Source organism: Podarcis vaucheri (assembly GCF_965113315.1).
Source record: "Podarcis vaucheri genome assembly, chromosome: 12".
Classification (NCBI taxonomy): domain Eukaryota; kingdom Metazoa; phylum Chordata; class Lepidosauria; order Squamata; family Lacertidae; genus Podarcis; species Podarcis vaucheri.
In genome coordinates this window covers 16,417,360-16,440,185 of record NC_138750.1, presented here as the reverse complement: position 1 = coordinate 16,440,185, position 22,826 = coordinate 16,417,360, and the positions used below count along the sequence as shown (strand labels likewise).

The following is a 22,826-nucleotide window of genomic DNA, read 5'->3' as shown; positions in this document are numbered from 1 at the left end:
GCCCCATTAGCTAAAGTGGTGCTTCAGGTTAAGAACAGTTTCAGGTTAAGAATGGACCTCCAGAACGAATTAAGTACTTAACCCGAGGTACCGCTGTACTGCAAATAGGTGTGGCATTGGGAAGCAAATAAAAATCTTCTGTTGGACGACTTCCAGCTCCTGCGACTAAAAAAGGGAAACAGGTTAGTTTTTAATTTTGAAATGTATCAAGCTTCTAATAGTTGGGTGGCATATAGGTGGACGTTTACCTGTTTGTTTTTTACGACTGATTAGAAAAATGCCTATCATGACAAGGAGTATAATGTATATGGAGGTATGTGGTAGCACAGGGTGGTGTCTTAGACTGACTCACAACTACTGGTCCATGTGGCTCAGTAATGTCCACACTGATTGGCTGGGGCTCTCTAGGGCTTCTGACAGAGGTCAGAATTTCCCCTGGAGATGTTGGTAGCTGAACCTAGGACCTTTGGTTTCACATACCGGTCCACCCATTTGCAGCTTCAGAAATATGGAAATGGTGTTAATACAACTGAGCTCAAATTAGTTACAGTACTTGGCTCCAGTGCTACATTTAAAAAGGTAGAGCAAAATGCTGGTAGCGAGCTATTAATTAGGCCTTATCTGGTTCAGTACTCTTAATTTTGAAATAAATTGGTGGTTGTTTAGCAGCTATTAATAAACCACTCTGAACAGCAATTGGTTCTTAATAACCAATACACTTCTTTGAAAGTGGATCGCAGTGACCCTGAGGAAGCTTTTTCCACATGGATTTGCTTAGCATTAGAGTGTAACAGAATTTCATGTGCAGTAGGTGGGCTGCTATTTTGGCACAATTAGAGGGAGCCACAAACATCAGCCACATATCCGTTCTCCAAGACATCAGAACATGGCATTTCTTCATTTTGAAAATAACCTGACTGCCCCATTTGTGGGTGGGAAATGGGAAGGGCCATTTTTTCAGGTGGGGGTAAAGTCCTTCTCCATACTTCTTAAACTTCTGGAAACAAGATCAGGCTGAGGATCCAAGAGCTTCCTGGGAGCTCTTCAGAAGATTTCTAGGGTGTTTAATGCTGTGAATCTTTACCTACAGTCAACCCATATAACTATGCAAGTCCTATATCACAAAATGCCAATAAGTCTCCAGTGACTTCATTGCAATGGAAGCAGGACCTGAGGGCATTCTGAGCCCCTGAACTCCTCAATGGTTGGAGAATTGGGGCACACACACACAGAGAGAGAGAGAGAGGGAGAGAGAGAGAGAGAGAGAGAGGCAGGCAGGCAGGCAGACAAACAAAGACACTCGTCGTCAAAGCAGGTACAAGGATCACAAAGAAACTGTCTGGAATGACCTCTAAAATGTTGGAATATTGGTGAGTTGGGGTGGGGGCTCTAGGCCTCTTTGTGGAAAACTATCCTGGCAGGGAAAACGTGTTTCCTGCTGTTTTTCTACACTAAGGAAGTGTTGCCAGGAGATGTTACATTGACGTCAACTGTTGCCTTGCTGAGCACATGATTTTTTAAGTTTTTTTGTTAAAGGATATAAAGTGAAAATGAAACTGAAAAAGAACAAAAGTATCTGAGGATTGAAAGGAGAGGACGGTGAGAGCAAAACATAATGGCTCAGGTAAGAACCCCTTTGAATAGGGGACATTTTCTATCAATCCCCACCCTGTCCAAAATACCTTCCCTTTGATTGTTTCCCCTTTGACTGTTTTTTCAACGTAAGAATTGCCACTTGACTTGCTGTCTGCCATACACTGCTATCTCTGGCTGCAAGCCAACGTGCAGTTTAGGAGCAAAATGTCATTGAAAACAGTGAGACTTACTTCTGAGTAAGAATACTTAGGATAGTTTTGTCTCTAGATCAGAGCTTTCCAAACAGTGTGTTGTGACACATTCGTGCGTCGGCTGCAGTGTGTCGGTGTTTTCACATGAATGCTGCCTGCGCTCCTCCTAGGCTGGAAAGGGGTTAGTTTAACCTCCGGTTTGCTAGTGAAACTGAATTACTGTGTCACAATTTGCTGCGTGTATAAAAAGTGTTTCACCAGCATGAAAAGTTTGGAAAGCTCTGCTTTAGCTCCTTCCCCCTGCCTTGCAAGTCTGACTTAGAAAAACCATGAATAATCACAGGGTCCAAAGGTTGAAAAATTCATCTACTTGTGGGGGAAGAGAAGGATGCTCCTGCAAGCCATGGATACTAAGTTTCTTGCAAAAAGAGAGCTCTGTACTGCTTATATGCCTGTAATTTTATGTAAGTTTTCTTGACTTAAATATTTTTATTTAAGTTAGCTTGACTTTCATTTTTATACTTTACTTTATTATGCAATATTTGAACTGATTTTTGTTTCTGCCTTTGGCTCGTTATAAAATCAATAAGCATTTTGTCTACTTGCACTGGCTTGCTGATTGGAAGGACAGCAGTTCAAATCCCTGTGAGCTCCCATTGGTCTGTCCCAGTTTCTGCCAACCTAGCAGTTTGAAAGCACGCCAGTGCAAGTAGATAAATGGGCACTGCTGCAGCAGGAAAGTAAATGGCGTTTCCATGTGCTCTGGTTTGTGTCACAGTGTTCCATTGCGCCAGAAGCGGTTTAATCATGCTGGCCACATGATCCGGAAAGCTATCTTGTGGACCTTCCCATTGCAGTGGTACTTATCTGTTTGCACTGGCATGCTATCAAACAGGATACTGCTAGCAGCAGTAAAGGTTTCATAAAATGAACCATGGACGGGGGAGAAGGGAAGTCAATGGAAAATGTATGGTTTGTATTTTGGCTTAATATTATGTGCAAATTTGTAAAATTGAAAATGATAAATACAATAAAAAAGATAACGATGCCATAGAGTGAGGTCTGGGATAAATATTTGTCCTCTAGGTGTGGCTCGATTTGAACTCCCATCAACCCTAGCAACTATGGCTAATGTCCTGGGGTTATGGGAGTTGTAGTCCAGCAACATCTGGAAGGCCACAAGTTCTCCATCCCTGAGCTACAGTATAAAAGAAAAGGCTGCCTCTGTGGCTGTGATCCTATGTATTTGGGAGAGTGTTTCATTGAACCTAGTGGGACTTACTTCTGAGTAAACTTGCACAGCTGTTTAGCCAAGGAAAACATGGGCTCACTTTCTTCTTGCAGAGCCCAAAGCCTGGAGACCAGATTGAGATTTATCGATTGGGTTACCAACACTGGGCTATCTACGTAGGCGATGGATATGTGGTCCACCTGACTGCTGCAGGTAAGAGCTTCTCATTAGAAAGGGTGGTTTTATGAGAGGGAAGAATATGACAGAGAACATTGGCAGATTACCCCTGAAGAAACGCAGCCCTTGGGGGTGGGGAAGGTTCCCCACCACTGGCTTAGGGACTAATTGTTGCTGGAAGTTCTATGTCCTGATACTTGCAATTGTTGTAAGCCAGTTAGATGACTGCTTTGTAGCCAAGAGATTGCATTCTGGTTGGGTGTAAGTTGTTTTGGGTTGCCTTGGGCAAGATAAGAGTGACTAACATTTTTTAAAAAAATAATAGTATTTGTCAAAACAACAACAACTGATGTCTTCTTGAAAACAATGTTGTTGATGAAATGTAGGGAATCCAGGCCTAATTGTCACTGCTTCTGAGTTTCTTTTCTCTCTGTGTTCTTGAGATGAGGGTGTGGAAAGTTTTCTCTATAGTTGCCCGACTCCCTACACAAAAATGGGAGTGGTGAAGAAAGAAAAGCTTTCAGAAGTGGCTGGGAAAAACAAGTGGAAGGTCAACAACAAGAAGGACAGAAAATATAAAGCCAGTCCTGTAAGCGAAATAATTAGCACTGCAAATGGATATGTTGGGGGAAAGATAATGTACGATGTGGTCGTGCACAACTGTGAACATTTTGCTGCCATACTACGATATGGCCAACGTGACAGTAGACAGGTGTGTAGAATTCATTCATGTTTTCGTAATGGCAATCTGTGCTGTGATATTGAAATTCATTCTTAATTCCTGATCCTGGAAAAATGAAGTGAGATTAAGAAGCAGGTAATTTAATTTATTTTTATGTGGATTTAATTTCTAACCCTCATTTACAAAGATGGGGAGCAGAACGGAACATTTACTTGGAGTATGTTGAAGTACTGCAAACCAGAACAACAACAAAATAGATATCATAACATTTAAAAATAACTTCAGTTCATACATTCAAATTGTCTGAAGTGACAAATGAGAAGATTACAAACTCTGAACTCAGGTTTCCAAATTAATGACAGGCTTGTACCCTGATGAAAAATGTTGGGTCTCTATTCCCTTAATATTTTTCACCACAGAACTCAGATTTTTGCACCAAAGCATGTTCTGTTACTTGGAATTAATTTTTAAAGCATATTTTAAACCCAGAGTTAATTGTCTTGGAATCTGAGAGTTTCAAATCTGGCTATTTTCTGTTGCCAAAAGAAACATTTAAAGCAATGTTTCATATCAACTCTGTTGTGAGAAATGAAGGACCGTCGGTCACTGTGAATAAAAATGCTTAAACCTCTTATTTTTTGCAGGTGGCAGTCGGTTTCTGGGCGACATTCGCTGCTACTGTAGCTGTGGCCACGGGTGCAAGCTTGGTAGCAGCTGCAATCATTGGTAAACACCATTAGTCAGTGTTCAATATATGAAGAGACGTGTGAACAATCTAAAAGACTGTTGGAGGAGAATCCTAGGCTGGCTTCTAAGAAGATCCCATTTTAAAAGAACAACAGTTATTGAATAAAAATAAAAACATCAAATCAATCAAGAGTTAGGTTTTCTGTCTTTATCCATTGCTCTGAATTTTGGAGGATGGCTCTGTTTCAGTTTGTGCATTGTTTTGTAAAGTGCAGATTAGTTAAGAATTTGAATGTGAATTGAATCAAATTTCTCCCTCCTGCCTCTAGATGTGGTAGAGGACACTGATCAACGTTGAAGTAAGATTCAACTTACTTGAAGTCTGGTCAACTTCTGTACTTGGAATGGAGGATGCCACCATCTTGTTTCAGGCCACCCTTGACACGTACAACGTTTTGCTGCAGGCCTCGGTTGTTAAAAATCAATACGTGCCTGTATAAAGAATTCCACAACAGTGTAGCTTGTGAATTCATTGGTACAGTCATACTGAGTTGCAGATCTCCATTTTGAAGGGAGTTGACTACTTCTTCTTCTTCTTCTTCTTCTTCTTCTTCTTCTTCTTCTTCTTCTTCTTCTTCGAGTTCTGCCAGTAAAAGTTTGAATAATATTTTAATGGGTCTGGACAATGATCTATTCCAAAAGGAGTCAGTTCTTATACTTCCAGTCACTTCAAACTGCACAATATTAATATCATAGACAAACAACTCTGTGGTTGTCCAATTCTTCAGTGTGAACATAATCCAGAAGGCCGCCATATATTGTGTCAGACCATTGGTCCATTTCGCCTGAGGTAACCTGAGGTAGCCAAAACGACTCATCTCCTGACACATCATTGCATCAATGCGGCTTAATAAAGTGGGTGAGCGGTTTTTTTAAGCTCTCACACCTGGCATGGAGTCAAGTCCAGCCCTTCCATGAGACAAGGCAAAGCAGTTTGCCTCAGGCGGCAGATCCAACCCCTGCCCCACCCCCAGCTGCCAGTCTGGCCACAGCCACCTGTACCACCACTGCCATGGGTGCAGCCACGGGTGAAGGTAGCAGTGTGAGTACAATGGTGGTGGCAGGGAGGGGGCCCAGATCTGTGTTGGGGGAGCATTTTACACTGGGTTTAGGGTGGTGCAGGCAGTTCCCCCTTGCAAGGTGCCAAGCCAAGGGGGGTGACATCATCATCATCATCATCATCATCATCATCATCATATCATCAATCAGTGCTATTTTTCTAGAAAAAGAAGTGCCGGAACTCATCATGAACACCCCCCCCCCTTGTTCTCCAAGACATCTGAACATGGAATTTCTTCATTTTGAAAATAACCTGACTGCCCCATTTGCGGGTGACAAATGGGTAGGACCATTTTTTTCAAGTGGGGGTAAATTCTTATGAGAAGTCCTTCTCCATACTTCTTAAACTTCTGGAAACAAGATCAGTCTGAGGATCCAAGAGCTCCCTGGGAGCTCTTCGGAAGAATTCTAGGGTGTTTAATGCTGTGAATCTTTACCTACAGTCAACCCATGCAATTATGCAATTCCTATATCACAAAATGCCAATAAGTCTCCAGTGACTTCATTGCAATGGAAGCAGAACCTGAGGGCATTCTGAGCCCCTGAACTCCTCAATGCTTGGAGAATTGGGACACATGCACACACACACACACACACACACACACAGAGAGAGAGAGAGAGAGAGAGAGAGAGAGAGAAGCAGGCAGGCAGGCAGACAAACAAACACACTCGTCGTCAAAGCAAGGAGAAGGATCAGAAAGAAACTGTCTGGAAGACAGAGATAGCTGCAGCTTCTAGGATGCAGCAATTGTGAAGGGGAAGTCTTCCGAATCAGCTGTACGCCCATGCCAAGGAAAAGCATCACCTGCTAGAGGGGTGGTGAACCTGTGACCCTGCAGACATTGGCCATGGTGATGGGCAATGGAGTCCAACAATATGTAGAGAGCAGCATGTTGGCTACCCCTGCCTCAGACAGAGATTGTGGTGAACGGGTCTTGTGGGGCAGGAAACCATTGCAGAACAGCCAGAACATAAATACAAGGAGCCTAGCAAAATACAAGGACAGGAAAAAAGTGATTTGGTTATTTTCCTTTTTGTTGTGTAATTGGGTAGAAGTCTTTTCCTTACACCTCTAGAATAAGGTTACCAGACATCCCTGTTTCCTGGGGACAGTCCCCAGATTTACAAGTCAGTCCCCTGACAAAATCCATCTATTTAGAAGGAAGTTGAAAAGTGTCCCCAGATTCATTGGGGAAAAAATCTGGCAACCTTACTCTAGAAGTGAAAAGAACCAGGAATGACCTTTAAAATGTTGGGATATTGGGGAGTTGGGGTGGGGCTCTAGGCCTCTTTGGCATGTGGAAAACTATAATGGCATGAAACATGTTTTTCCTGCTGTTTCTATACTAAGGAAGTGTTGCCAGGAGACGTTATATTGACGTCAACTGTTGCCTTCCTGAGAACCTGATTTTTAAATAATAATAATAATTAAAGGATACAAAGTGAAAACGAAACAGAAAAAGAACAAAAACATCTGAGGATTGAAAGGAGAGGATAGTGAGAGCAAAACATGATTGCTCAGGTAAGTACCTCTTTGCATTGGAGACATTGGCTATTGATCCCCACCCAGTCCAAAATACCTTCCCTTTGATTGTCTTCCCTTTGACTGTTTTTTCAAAGTAAGAGTTGCCACTTGACTTGCTGCTTGCCTTACGCTGCTATCTCTGCTGCAAGCCAACGTACACTGAACACAGTGAGACTATCTTCTGTGTAAGAATGCTTAGGATAGTTTTGTCCCTAGCTCAGAACTTTCCAAACTGCGTGTTGCGACACATTCGTGTGTCGGCTGCAGTGTGTTGGTGTTTTCACATGAATGCTGCCTGCGCTCCTTCCCGGGCTGGAAAGGGGTTAGTTTAACCTCCTGTTTGCTAGTGAAACTGAATTACTGTGTCACAAAATGCTGTGTGTATAAAAAGTGTGTCACCAGCATGAAAAGTTTGGAAAGCTCTGCTTTAGCTCCTTCCTCCTGCCTTGCAAAAACTGGTTAATAATCACAGGGTCCAAAGGTTGAAAAATTCATCTACTTGTGGGGTGGGGGAAGAGAGCGAGACTCCTGCAAGCCATGGATACTAAGTTTTTATTTCTTGCAAAAAGAGAGCTTGGAATGAAATCCACGATAAGAGCAGCAACTCAGTAAAGGCTCTGTACTATACTGATTATATGCCTGTAATTTTATGTAAGTTTTCTGGACTCAAATATTTTTAAGTTTGCTTTACTTTTTATACTTTATTTTATTGTGCAATATTTGAACTGTTTTTTGTTTCTACCTCTGGCTTCTTATAAAACCAATAAATATTAAGTCTTTTAAAAAAAGAGCTGCGAAGAGAAACAAACCTCAAGAGCAGGAAACAGCTAAGAATAGGGGGATTTCCTCAGTGAAAGGGGATTTCCATCTGGCCTTGCAGCATCTACAGTGGTACCTCTGGTTACGTACTTAATTTGTTCTGGAGGTCCGTTCTTAACCTGAAACTGTTCTTAACCTGAAGCACCACTTTAGCTAATGGGGTCTCCTGCTGCCACTGCGCCACTGGAGCACAATTTCTATTCTCATCCTAAAGCAAAGTTCTTAACCCAAGGTATTATTTCTGGGTTAGAGGAGTCTGTAACCTGAAGCATCTGTAACCTGAAGTGTATGTAACCCGAGGTACCAGTATATTGGATGGGGCAGGAGGTGATGTGGTGCTTTTCTCAGGCTTAAAGAACATGAGAATAGCCTGCTTCCTCATAGTGCAGTGGTGGCAAACCTATGGCACACATGCCAGAGAGGGCACTCAAAGCCCTCTCTGTGGGCATGTGTGTTGTCGCCCCAGCAGGGCCGTAGCTTCCGTGCTGGGGGTGGGGGGGAGGAGGAAGAGGAGAGGAGGGCTCGGGTGCAAGCAGGAGTGGAGTGCTTGCACACAAGTAGGAGTGGGCAGCTCAGTTAAGGAGTGCCTGGCTGCCTTCACAGGGTTGCAGGGGGCTCTTTTAAACTTCTCCCTTGAGGAAAGTGCAGCACCGCGAACCCCTCAAGGGAAGTGTGAAGGGGCCTGCACCTCCGCAGCTGAACAGTCACGATCCAGCTCCTGCTCCCGTGCACTCAGAACAGAGCACGTTCGGCTTCCGAAAAAGGTTCCAAAACCAGAACACTAATTTCCGGGTTTGAAGTATTCAGGTTCCAAGTAGTTCGAGAACTAAGCTTTTCGAAAACTGAAGTACAACTGTATTTATTTCCCCCGATTTGAATTGTATTTATCCCCCCCCCCCCCCCGGTGGTGAATACACACACACACACACACACACACAAAAAAAAAAAAAATACACACATGGCCAGAGTTTCCACTTTGGGCACATGTTTTAAAGCTGGATTCAGAAAAAATCAGCCAGGACGTGTGGCAGCCCTAGAATAAGAAAAAAACTTTTAAAGAAGACTGGGAAAGATTTGTGAAATATTTGAAAAATCATTACAAACATATAAAAATGTTAACAGGATTTCAGCGATATGAAGTATACTGGAACAAAAAGTGAAAAAGAGAGAAAATGAAAAATATAGACTATGCAGTAGTAAAGGTTTAATAAAATGAACCATGGATAGGGGAGAAGGGAAGTCAGTGGAAAATGTATGCTTTCTATTTTGGCTTAATATTATTGTGAAAATTTGTAAAATTTAAAATGATAAATACAATAAAAAAATAACGATGCCACAGAGTGAGGTCTGGGATAAATATATGTCCTCTAGACATGGTTGGATTCCAACTCCCATTAGCCCTAGCAACAGTGGCGTAGCGTGGGGGGTGCAGGGGGGGCCGGCCGCACCGGGTGCAACATCTGGGGGTTAGGGTTAGGGGGCGCAAATCCACGGGTTAGGGGGCACAAATTACTTGCCTTGCCCCGGGTGCTGACAACCCACGCTACACCACTGCCTAGCAACTATAGCTAATGTCCTGGGGTTATGGGAGTTGTAGTCCAACAACATCAGGAAGGCCCCAAGTTCTCCATCCCTGAGCTACAGTATAAAAGAAAAGGCTGCCTCTGTGGCTGTGATCCTATGTATTTGGGAGTGTGTTTCATTGAAGCTAGTGGGACTTACTTCTGAGTAAACTTGCACAGCTGTTTAGCCAAGGAAAACATGGGCTCACTTTCTTCTTGCAGAGCCCAAAGCCTGGAGACCAGATTGAGATTTATCGAATTGGTTACCAACACTGGGCTATCTACGTAGGCGATGGATATGTGGTCCACCTGACTGCTGCAGGTAAGAGCTTCTCATTATTTCCTAGAAAGGGTGGTTTTATGACAGGGAAGAATATGATAGAGAACACTGGCAGATTACCCCTGAAGAAACACAGCCCTTGGGGGGGGGGAGGTTCCCCACCACTGGCTTAGGGACTAATTGTTGCTGGAAGGTCTATGTCCTGATACTTGCAATTGTTGTAAGCCAGTTACAGGACTGCTTTGTAGCCAAGAGATTGCATTCTGGTTGGTTGTAAGTTGTTTTGGGTTGCCTTGGGCAAGATAAGAGTGACTAACAATTTTTTAAAAAATAATAGTATTTGTCAAAACAACAACTGATGTCTTCTTGAATACAATGTTGTTGATGAAATGCAAGGAATCCACGCCTAATGGTCACTGTTTCTGAGTTTCTTTTCTCTCTCTGTTCTTGAGATGAGGTTATAGTAAGACCTCCCTCTATTCGCCTGCTTGCCAACACCAAAAGGGCAGTGGTGAAGAAAGAAAAGCTTTCAGAAGTGGCTGGGAAAAACAAGTGGAAGGTCAACAACGAGAAGGACAGAAAATATAAGGCCAGGCCTGTAAGCAAAATAATTAGCACTGCAAATGAATATGTTGGGATGGAGATAGACTACAATGTGGCCACGATGAACTGTGAACATTTTGCCGCCAAACTACGATATGGCAAACCTCACAGTAGACAGGTGTGTAGAATTCATTCATGTTTTCGTAATGACAATCTGTGCTGTGATATTGAAATTCATTCTTAATTCCTGATCCTGGAAAAATGAAGTGAGATTAAGAAGCAGGTAATTTAATTTATTTTTATGTGGATTTAATTTCTAACCCCCATTTACTTCTAAAAGATGGGGAGCAGAACAGAACATTTACTTGGAGTATGTTGAAGTACTGCAAACCAGAACAACAAAAAAATAGATATCATAGCATTTAAAAATAACTACAGTTCATACATTCAAATTGTCTGAAGTGACAAATGAGAAGATTACAAACTCCGAACTCAGGTTTCCAAATTAATGACAGGCTTGTACCCTGATGAAAAATGTTGGGTCTCTATTCCTTTAATATTTTTCACCACAGAACTCAGATTTTTGCACCAAAGCATGTTCTGTTACTTGGAATTAATTTTTAAAGCATATTTTAAACCCAGAGTTAATTGTCTTGGAATCTGAGAGTTTCAAATCTGGCTATTTTCTGTCTCCAAAAGAAACATTTAAAGCAATGTTTCATATCAACTCTGTTGTGAGAAATGAAGGACCATCGGTCACTGTGAATAAAAATGCTTAAACCTCTTATTTTTTGCAGGCGGAAGTCGGTCTCTGGGCGACAATCACTACTACTGTAGGAGCTGTGGTCACGGGTGCAAGCTTGATAGCAGCTGCAATCATTGGTAGACGCCGTTAGTCAGTGTTCAATATATGAAGAGACGTGTGAACAATCTAAAAGACTGTTGCAGGACAATCCTAGGCTGGCTTCTAAGAAGATCCCATTTTAAAAGAACAACAGTTATTGAATAAAAACAAAAACATCAAATCAATCAAGATTTAGGTTTTCTGTCTTTATCCATTGCCCTGAATTTTGGAGGATGGCTCTGTTTCAGTTTGTGCATTGTTTTGTAAAGTGCATATTAGTTAAGAATTTGAATGTGAATTGAATCAAATTTCTCCCTGCTGCCTCTAGATGTGGTAGAGGACACTGATCAAGTCTGGTCAACTTCTGTACTTGGAATGGAGGATGCCGCCATCTTGTTTCAGGCCACCCTTGACACGTACAACGTTTCGCTGCAGGCCTTGGTTGTTAAAAATCAATACGTGCCTGTATAAAGAATTCCACAACAGTGTAGCTTGTGAATTCATTGGTATAGTCATACTGAGTTGCAGATCTCCATTTTAAAGGGAGTTGACTTCTTCTTCTTCTTCTTCTTCTTCTTCTTCTTCTTCTTCGAGTTCTGCCAGTAAAAGTCTGAATAATATTTTAATGGGTCTGGACAATGATCTCTTCCAAAAGGAGTCAGTTCTTATTCTTCCAGTCGCTTCAAATTGCACAATATTAATATCACAGACAAACAACTCTGTGGTTGTCCAATTCTTCAGTGTGAACATAATCCAGAAGGCCGCCATATATTGTGTCAGACCATTGGTCCATTTTGCCTGAGGTAACCTGAGGTAGCCAAAACGACTCATCTCCTGACACATCATTGCATCAATGCGGCTTAATAAAGTGGGTGAGCGGTTTTTTTAAGCTCTCACACCTGGCATGGAGTCAAGTCCAGCCCTTCCATGAGACAAGGCAAAGCAATTTGCCTCAAGCGGCAGATCCAACCCCGCCACACCCCCAGCTGCCAGTCTGGCCACAGCCACCTGTACCACCGCTGCCGTGGGTGCAGCCACAGGTGAAGATAGTAGTGTGAGCACAATGGTGGTGGCAGGGAGGGGGCCCAGATCTGTGTTGGGGGAGGAAGACACAAGATTTACCCACTCTGGAAGAATGGCAAATGAAGGTGATGGATTACATGGAACTGGCAGAGATGACTGGCAGACTCTGTGACCAGGGAGAAGAGTCGGTGGAAGAAGATTGAAAGAAATTTAAAGATTATTTGCAGAAATACTGTAAAATTAAGGAAAGTTAAAGAGACGTTGGAGGGAAAATAAGTGGTATTGGTTAAAAGTTTTTTCCCCGTGTATGTAAGCATAGATTGTTAACTTTTAGAAATATATATTTACAATAGGTGACGAAGTAGAGTTATGAAAAAGGACAGAGGGTAAGGATTTGCTGAAAGGACTTTTTAAATGGGAATACAAAAGGGAAGGTGTGAGGGGGGTCAAAGAACTAAGGTGATGAGATAAAGAAGATTGAAGGATGGAATTAACTTTAAACTTTAAACTTCTTATGTTTGTTTTTCTTTTTATCTATATCTAATCATTCTTTTGCTTTTATGTCTTTCGTTATTTCTTTTTAAATTGTCAGTTGTGTGAATTGTACTTTATAATTATATGTGTGTTTAAAAAAAAATCTTAATAAATATTATTTAAAAAAACAGATCTGTGTTGGGGGAGCATTTTACACTGGGTTTAGGGTGGTGCAGGCAGTTCCTCCTTGCAAGGTGCCAAGCCAAGGGGGAGTGACATAATAATAATAATAATAATAATAATAATAATAATAATAATAATAATAATAATTTATTTATACCCCGCCCATCTGGCTGAGTTTCCCCAGCCACTCTGGGCGGCTTCCAACAGAACACTAAAATACGTATTAAACATTAAATGCTTCCCTAAACAGGGCTGCCTTCAGATGTCTTCTAAAAGTTTGGTAGTTATTTTTCTCTTTGACATCTGGTGGGAGGGCTTTCCACAGGGCAGGTGCCACTACCAAGAAGGCCCTCTGCCTGGTTCCCTGTAACTTGGCTTCTCGTAGCAAGGGAACCGCCAGAAGGCCCTCGGCGCTGGACCTCAGTGTCCGGGCAGAACTATGGAGGTGGAGATACTCCTTCAGGTATACTGGACTGAGGCCGTTCAGGGCTTTAAATGTCAGCACCAACACTTTGAATTGTGCTTGGAAACGTACTGGGAGCCTTTGAATTGTGCTCGGAAACGTACTGGGAGCCAGTGTAGGTGTTTCAAGACCGGTGTTATATGGTCTCAGCAGCCGCTCCCAGTCACCAGTCTAGCTGCTGCATTCTGGATTAGTTGTAGTTTCCGGGTCACCTTCAACGGTAGCCCCACCTAGAGCGCATTGCAGTAGTCCAAGCGAGAGATAACCAGAGCATGCACCACTCTGGCGACACTCTGGTCTCAGCCTGCGTACCAGATGGAGCTGGTAAACAGCAGCCCTGGACACAGATTTGACCTGTGCCTCCATGGACAGCTGTGAGTCCAAAATGACTCCCAAGCTGCGCACCTGGTCCTTCAGGGGCACAGTTACCCCATTCAGGACCAGGGAATCCTCCACACCTGCCTGCCTCCTGTCCCCCAAAAACAGTACTTCTGTCTTGTCAGGATTCAATCTCAATCTGTTTGCCGCCATCCATCCTCCAACCACCTCCAGACACTCACACAGGATTTTCACCGCCTTCGCTGGTTCTGATTTGAAAGAGAGGTAGAGCTGGGTATCATCTGCATACTGATGAACACCCAGCCCAAACCCCCTGATGATCTCTCCCAGCGGCTGCATGTAGATGTGAAAGACAATGGCGGCCATCTGAGAGGTGCCAGAACTGAGTTTCGGCTTTAAAAAAGCCCTAGTAACAATAATAAAACCTATATTTATACAGGTACCCACTGAGAAGATCCATAAAAAGCAACTGTACCAAAATGAACTACTGTGAAAATAATAAATATTTAGTGTTGGGGGGCATTCAAATTTTGTCCTTGCTCAGGGTGCCATATTGCCAAAATCTGCTCCTCGGGATACCCTTACATGAAGTCTATTGTTATCAGGATCATTCATTTTAAGTGTTAGCGCTTATTTATGACAGTGATAACTAATGGAGGAAAGCCAACATGGGTCCCCGTGCAGACACTGACCACAGCTAGACCTGCTTAACTTCAGCAAGGTTGTGATTCAGACCCATCCCACCCCACCTGTGCTGGTGACATTTTATGATAAAAGATTGAAACGTTTCTCAGGGAATGTCCTGTTGAGAAAGCGGAGAATGTCGTTGGCAGCATCAGAGTTAGACCCGTTTTAAGAAGAGAGGTGCGGCATATTTGGGGGCACCGGAGTTGGCATATAGCCACAAAGTACTTCCTTTTACAGGGATGCAGGTGGCGCTGTGGGTTAAACCACAGAGCCTAGGGCTTGCCAATCAGAAGGTTGGCGGTTCAAATCCCTGCGACGGGGTGAGCTCCCATTGCTCGGTCCCTGCTCCTGCCAACCTAGCACTTCAAAAGCACATCAAAGTGCGAGTAGATAAATAGGTACCGCTCCAATGGGAAGGTAAACGGCATTTCCGTGCACTGCTCTGGTTCGCCAGAAGCGGCTTATTCATGCTGGCCACATGACCTGGAAGCTGTACGCTGGCTTCCTCAGCCAATAAAGCGAGATGAGCGCTGCAACCCCAGAGTCGGTCATGACTGGACCTAATGGTCAGGGGTCCCTTTACCTTTATTTCCTTTTACAGCATCAGTAAAAGAAGGCATGCATGTTTGAAGAAACAGAAGCATGCTTTGGAAAAGAACAGCTACAGTACTTATGGCATAAAGTCCCCATGTTTTGCAACACCAATTACTAAACGATTCTATCATTTGATAAATAATCAATCTAAGATCTGAAGAGAGGATCAAAGACGGATTTGTATTAGCACGGAAATCAGGATGGGTTCATTCCAATTGTGTAAGATACTAATTACAGAAAAAAAATGTTGCCTTAATTATTAAGTATATCTTGCAGCGTATTTTTATTTTAAAACAACAACCACTACACATGGATGTTTTCATCTGTTCATTTGTGCACAGCCCCAGAGTCCTGCAGAGAAAGCAAAAATAAAATAAAATCCACATTTGGTCTCTGCAGATTTTATTTTCAGACATACATTAGATAAAGCTGACAGCTATGTAAAATCACATGTTAGTGGGCAGCTCCCCATTGGCTACATGGCTACATCTCCATTCTGCGTTCCCGTGCACTGTTTTAATTAAGATTATTTATTTCTTTATTGTGATGATCATATTTTAATTGCCTCTAAAGCACTGGAGAGATGGAGGTGCAAGCACATTGTGAATAATTTATTACCATTTGGAAGTAGAATATATGGCATGATTTTGGAACGTGGGCAGTTTGTTACTGTGAAACATCCCTAGCCTTTGTCTTAGATTTCCATTGACAGTTAAACAAAACATCTCATCCATGTCCCACTCAGTTCAAAGCAGCTTACAAAGGGCATATTTTCAATGGATTGTTTCCTATGTTTTTCAAGGACCCATTATCTACTACTCTGCATTGGCGACGGGGTGTGTGTGTGTGTGTGTGTGTGTGTGTGTGTGTGTGAAGGCGTCTCCTCTGTTATTTTTATGTTAATTGACATTTCAAATGTTGAAACACTCCACTTAGGAAAACAAAAATGAAGCATTGAATTATTGCAGAAACTGAAACGAATTGAAAATACAACAATTTGATATGAGGCTACTCCTGTGTTTGATGGTTCAATTCTGCTCAGAGCTGACCAGGGTTTTGCTTATGAGAGCTAAAAAAAAAAAATTGAAATGGGCATTACCTGTGCTACGGGGTTTTGCCGCATGAGTCAAATGTAGGGATGTCAGAGAAATCTGACAAAAAAGAAAGCAGAAACTGCTGCAGCTTATGAGTTTGTTTGTGAACAGGAACAGAAAACAGCCAAGCGAATATGATTGGTATTCATTCACACTGTTGTTTTTAAGTATGCAAGTGATACATAAATGATAGTGGCTGCGTTTTTTTAAACTTTGTTTTGATGTTGCCTTTACATTGAATATAACATAAATTACATAAATAGTTATTTAACTTATGTTAAATAGCATCCAGGAAGATGAATAACATAGTATTTGGCAGAAACTGAACTGCAGCAGAATGGAAACAGATTGTGACAAATACTGTTTGAGCAAAAACGGCTGCCCTCCGTAGTTTTAAGCCGCACCTCTATATTCTGGTCTTTGACACCTGAGACATGCATTTTAGGACCCATTCTGGTTCTAATTGAAATTTATCTTACACTGTTTTTCATGTTGTGTTTTATGTTGCTGTTAACTTTGGACCTTCTGGTGATGAGTGGGTTATGAATTTAATAACAATTCATTATTATCATTGTCCAACATGTCCTTGCTGGAAGCTGCCATATTTTCCGAGCTAAACCGAATTTGTCATTTTTTTAAATGCTAAGAGAGAGACAAAAACCACCACTTACAGCTACTCTAACTGCTATAGAAGGGCTGTGTTTGCACAATATGTTAAGCTAACCTGGAACTGTGTGAATATGTGGGCTTCTACAGAGGAGTTCACATCTACTTTGTGCCTCCCTGGTCCTTTTCACTCCCCTGCCAAGCAATGTCTAGGTTTGGTTTAGCATGTCATCCAAACCTCGGGCCATAGTCAAACTCTCTCTTCATTAACCGTGAGTTGCAGCCAAGGACAAAGCTTGGGTACAGCTTTTGGTTAAAGGGGAGAGAGCTTAACCACAATCCTGAGTTCGGGTGACTCTTCGGGAGGCTCTTGAGAGTTCCATGGACTGCAAGAAGATCAAACCTATCCATTCTTAAGGAAATCAGCCCTGAGTGCTCACTGGAAGGACAGATCCTGAAGCTGAGACTCCAATACTGTGGCCACCTCATGAGAAGAGAAGACTCCCTGGAAAAGACCCTGATGTTGGGAAAGATGGAGGGCACAAGGAGAAGGGGACGACAGAGGACGAGATGGTTGGACAGTGTTCTTGAAGCTACCAGCATGAGTTTGACCAAACTGCGGGAGGCAGTGCAAGACAGGAGTGCCTGGCGTGCTCTGGTCCATGGGGTAATGGGACTAAACGACTAAACGAGTTCGGGTGATATGCTAAGCCAAAGCTTGTCTTTGCTCATCACAGCATGAGAATGAGAAAGATCAGAAAGGAGAAAGGCACCTCCAAAACCCTTTTAGGGCATTACACTCCATTTTCCCTGTCTTCCACACAGGCAGGAGAATGTTTGCAGATGCAGACAATTCTATCTACAATTCATAGAATTGTAGAGTTGGAAAGGCCATCTAATCCAACCCGTATGCAGGAATCCCAGCATGTGGTCCCCCATCCAATTCAAAACCATACAGGACCCTGCTTAGCTTTGCAAATGTGCTAGCAGTTTTATTGCTGCACCACAATTGCAAACTCCAAGCAACTCACACCATCTGCCATGGGCAACTCCTGTACTCAGTTTAACATCGTTTTAGTCAATCTGTTAAAAAAAATCTGATAATTAATTATTATTTTTTAACAATGTTTAGCCCAGGAAGGGAAGGGGGACAGTTGCTAATGAGCTAAACAGAAAGAGGCAGTAGAAAAGACTGGAAGAAAAGCTGTACTTTCACCTAATAAATAAGAAACAACAGCACGGATGCACCCAAAGTTAATCACTTTGAAGTCTCATTGATTTCAAAGGAAGAGATTTAAGGACATAATCAACTCTTCTAGTGCAATCAGTGGGACTTCGACATGATTAACTATGTGGCCAATTTCATTTGTAGTGAACAGGGCTGTGCAAGCAAATTGGGCCCATTTGGAGGTATCTGGGCCTTGGTCAAATAGGTTCAAACAACCCTGGATCACTACAGGTTGGGTTGAATGACTCAGAAACATGTGGGGCTGATAGGGCATCAGGTAGAAAAGAGAAGTAGGTGTGAGTGAGGAGGATCAGAAATAAATAAAAAGCTGTAAATAAATAAATTCATATTTGCACGAGGGAGAAGCAGGAGGTGGATACATATACAGTGGTGCCTCGGGTTACAGACACTTCAGGTTACAGACGCTTCAGGTTACAGACTCCACTAACCCAGAAATAGTACCTCAGGATGAGAACAGAAATCGGGCGGCAGCGGCGGGCCCCATTAGCTAAAGTGGTACCTCAGATTAAGAACAGTTTCAGGTTAAGAATGGACCTCTGACCTCCAGAACGAATTAAGTTCTTAACCCGAAATGCTGGTAACTTGTTTCCTGGAAGGCTATAGTTAAATTTGCATACATGAAGACAGATGAGTTGTTCCATTGTGTGCTCCTTGGCACTTTCCTTTCTTCTGGGTTTGCCTTTTCTGATCATATTACTCAGCCAGTTTCTGCTGCGGTTCAAAATAACAAAAAACATGTGCTCGAAGCTTTTCAGTATGTTCCTTTATCTCTCTCTCTGTGCTCTAGAAATCTAAAACAACAGCCCAACCGTTGGAACGAGAAGAAAAAACAACCACTGGTTTAGCAATGTTACGAGTCTGAGGCGGGGTGGGGGAGACACCAGTTTCTAATGTTAGGAAAAACAGTGCACGTCCGCCAGAGACCGAGTCTGAAGAGAGCGAGGAGTCCCCCAAACAAATTAAAAAGAAGAAAAGGGCCACATGGGAAATCTGAATTTTATGAGGTGGACATGTGTTGCAGAAACACTTGTTGTCAGTTTCTAGAAAAAGGGGTGCTGGAACTCACCATGAGTGGCAATGGCGCCCCCCTGAGAGGTGCCAGAACTGAGTTCCGGCAGGTTCCGGCTGAAAAAAAGCCCTGCTTGTTGTGACGATTATGACATAATTTGGGAACACGTATTCTGAATTTTATATAAATTTCAGCTTTTTTTGTAAGAAAACAAACTGCTTTGAACGCAACCATCTTTAAGAACAGGAAGGAAAATATGTCGGCAGTGTAATTTAAAAGGAAATATGACGAAACATTGAAGAGACTGTATTTCAATGTATGAAGAAAGCAATTATTATTTTTTTAAAAAAGAACTTGTCTTTGCAGCAGTGTCCTGTTCACAACAGATTACCTCTGTTTCATGTCCATTTGAGGGGAAAAATTGGTCTTAATTTCTACCTGGCCTGGGAGGGCAGGGTCCTGACTACCTCAAGCTACAAAAGCTGAAGCTGCTGAGGAGATTCTTGGACTGGGGTGTTTGTGGGAAGGAGCTTGTTGGTGGGGTTGTTGCTGTTGTGTGTTTTCTTATCTTTATTTTAGATCTTGTGATTTATGTGGAAATTGTTTAGTTTAGTTGTGTGTTTTTAAAAATGTTTTACTTTTGTTTATAACTACTTTAGTTGTCATCAGGGCTTTTTTTCAGCTGGAACGTACCAGAACTCAGTTCTGGCCCCTCTCAGGTGGGCGCCATCGCCATGATAAGAGAAGAAGGGAGGCAATCATGGCTGAATTCTGGCATCTCCCTTTCTAGAAAAGTAGCACTGGCTGTATTTGCCTCATGTTCTAAGCTGCTTTAAGCATGGTTTGAACTGTGGAAAGGCAGCATGCAAATTTATGTATGTACAGTGGTACCTCAGGTTACATATGCTTCAGGTTAAATACGCTTCAGGTTGCAGACTCCACTAACGCAGAAATAGTACCTCAGGTTAATAACTTTGCTTCAGGATGAGAACAGAAATCGTGTTCCAGACCTCCGGAACGAATTGGCCTCCTAAGTGTGGGCCATTAAGGAAATGGCTCTGTGCAAGAGAGCAAATTGTGGGGTACCTTCCCCTCAACTGCCTGTTAGTTAGAAAGACAAAGGGCAGAGTTGAGGTATGTGAGTCAGAAGCTAGATGCAGATGAGAGAGAGAATTGATTTCTGCTTGAATCCAAGGCTATTGCTGTGGCAGAAACAACACCCTCTTGGGGTGTTAATGCTATGAGCCCTTCCATTGTAGGCTCAGGATGTATGTATGTGTAAGTAAACCATATATCCTAAAGGCACCACAGTCTCTGCTGTCCCTTATGCCGAGGAAACTGAACCCCTGGAATCTCTCACGGCTCAGAGATTGGGGTGGTGTGCAACAATACTAATAAAATCGATAAGTTAGCAGAGCTCAACCTCATAAAATCAAGGAACGGAAATGTTTCGCAGCACTGCTCTTAAATTGTCCCTCACAGACCGTAATTGGCTGAAACATTACTAGCTTCTTTAATGTTTAGGAGGACAGGTTTATAAGGGCGGCAGAATCACAATCACCTCATCAATCAGCCCGCAGAACTGTATCTGTGGCCTGTAAGAATAATAAAAAAAGGACTCTTGCGAGAAGAAGAAGAAGAAGAAGAGTTTGGATTTGATATCCCGCCTTTCACTCCCCTTCAGGAGTCTCAAAGCGGCTAACATTCTCCTTTCCCTTCCTCCCCCACAACAAACACTCTGTGAGGTGAGTGGGGCTGAGAGACTTCACAGAAGTGTGACTGGCCCAAGGTCACCCAGCAGCTGCATGTGGAGGAGCGGAGACACGAACCCGGTTTCCCAGATTACGTGACTACCGCTCTTAACCACTACACCACACTGGCTCTCAAGATAATGGAAGCTTGGAAGTCTGTTTACCAGAGGCCAGAGAGGTGAAGAGAGCAACCAGGCAATGTTGTCACAGGGCTATCTAACAGAATGTGCAAGATTTATAGTCGACCCACTAGTAAGGATGGGGAAGAAATTTGGTGCATTTAGCAGTTAAAGGTGAATTTACCTAATCTCCACTTTCTGAAACAATATGCAGACCAAAAAGCAAGCAGCTTTTCATATCCGCACTTCTCTGAATCGGGTTTTTAAATTTCCCCTCAAATTTCTGCAGGAATAGATACAGGCCAGGGCAGGTGGTACCCAGGACATCACAGGGAGTATCGTCACATATCAGTCCCCTGGGACAGATCAGGGGGGCTGTAGTGCAAATTCAGTAAATAATAATATTAATAATTTTATTATTATACCCCACCCATCTGGCTGAGGCTTCCAACACATATAAAAATATAATAAAATGCCCAACATTAAAAACCTCCCGATACAGGGCTGCTTTCTGATGCCTTCCTTCTATTCCTGACTGTTGGTTATACTTTTGGGCTACTTTAGGGTTATACTTTAGGGAGAGCAAATGGGGACACTAGTGCTTCATATGAGGTCTCATGACTGCTCTATCCTTCCTCGAAATGCTGTTTCTAATAAAGCCTCAAAGATGATTTTCTCTTTTTGCAGCTGTAGCACATTGGTAGGTCAGCGAACTGATGCACGTTACTCTGAGATCAAGCACATTTCTTAAATCGCATTACTAAGTCTGCGTGGCCACTTACCACTTATTAATGTAAACCATGTAAACAGGATTGGCCACAGCAGTCTGCATGTCGCATTTCAGCACGAAAGAGCTGAAATGTTTCCATCTGGAAACGCCAGCTGAAAAGCCATGTGTTCTATAGAAGGTGCTACCCTAGTCTTGGCAATAGGGACACCATTTTGAATGTACAGTGGTACCTCGGGTTACATACGATTCAGGTCACATACGCTTCAGGTTACATACTCTGCTAACCCAGAAATAGTACCTCGGGTTAAGAACTTTGTTTCAGGATGAGAACAGAAATTGTGCTCTGGCGGCGCGGCAGCGGCAGGAGGCCCCGTTAGCTAAAGGGGTGCTTCAGGTTAAGAACAGTTTCAGGTTAAGAACAGACCTCTGGAACGAATTAAGTACTTAACCCGAGGTACCATTGTAGTTGTTTTTCTTCAAATTGATACCAGCGATACCAAATAATGCAACTTATGTGAATGCCTCCATTTATTTCTATGTCGATTAGCCTTGTGATCTGCTGTCTGTTCAACAGCATGAGTGATCCATTTCTAACATTTCTGAGATCTGCCTGATGGAAAATAGCCTAAGGGAAGCCTTCTCCAATCAGGTGTGCTCTGGATGATGTGGTGGGACTACAATTCCCATCACCCCTGGCCATTTGCCATGCTGGCTGGGGCTAATGGGGATTGTGGTCCAAAACATCTGGGGGGGGCACAGGAATGGGAAAGGTTTCTGTATTATATTGGGCTGCCAACACAGCACTGCATTCTGTCCCTATGGAAAAAACAAACATAAAGCTAGACACATTAGATATTCTAGATAATGCTCAGTTTTACTGAGATTTCATCCAGGAGAATAGGAAGATACAGTAAATACTAGTCATTTATTATAGATGCTTATAGCTCATCATTTTGGAAAACCACACAAGTCAAGCTTTTATATTACACTGCAATTTGTCTCATTGGATCATAAAGTATCTGTCAACTCTCCCTTTGATCAATAGGTCATAAAATACCCAATACTTTGGGTTGATCTGAGAAACTATGCAGCTGTTTCCTGAAAGACCCCATGGCTCCAACTCCAAATGCAGGAGTCCTAAATTCCTATCAAGCAGGTCACCAACCCTGTCAATCACAGGTTGTATTGACAGAAGGGTCATGTCAACAACAGGCCAGCCTGAACCGAGTTTAAGAACATCTTTCCACAT

The 22,826-nt window shown here is 42.6% G+C and overlaps 1 protein-coding gene and 1 long non-coding RNA gene across 2 annotated transcripts; one reads left to right on the top strand and one right to left on the bottom strand.

Moving 5' to 3' along the window:
* Positions 1-167: 167 nt before the first annotated feature.
* On the top strand, positions 168-11,441 carry LOC309515349 (phospholipase A and acyltransferase 3-like). The gene is made up of 7 exons (XM_082193138.1): positions 168-182; positions 1,537-1,624; positions 3,132-3,231; positions 3,639-3,784; positions 9,812-9,911; positions 10,322-10,590; positions 11,210-11,441. The coding sequence occupies exons 2-7, from the start codon at positions 1,616-1,618 to the stop codon at positions 11,306-11,308; spliced, it is 723 nt and encodes a 240-aa protein (XP_082049264.1). The 5' UTR covers positions 168-182; positions 1,537-1,615; the 3' UTR covers positions 11,309-11,441.
* LOC309515391 lies at positions 1,535-8,528 on the bottom strand. The gene is made up of 2 exons (XR_014212452.1): positions 7,951-8,528; positions 1,535-2,351 (listed from the first exon to the last, which is right to left on the bottom strand). It is a non-coding gene; the product is annotated as an uncharacterized lncRNA (long non-coding RNA).
* Positions 11,442-22,826: the final 11,385 nt, after the last annotated feature.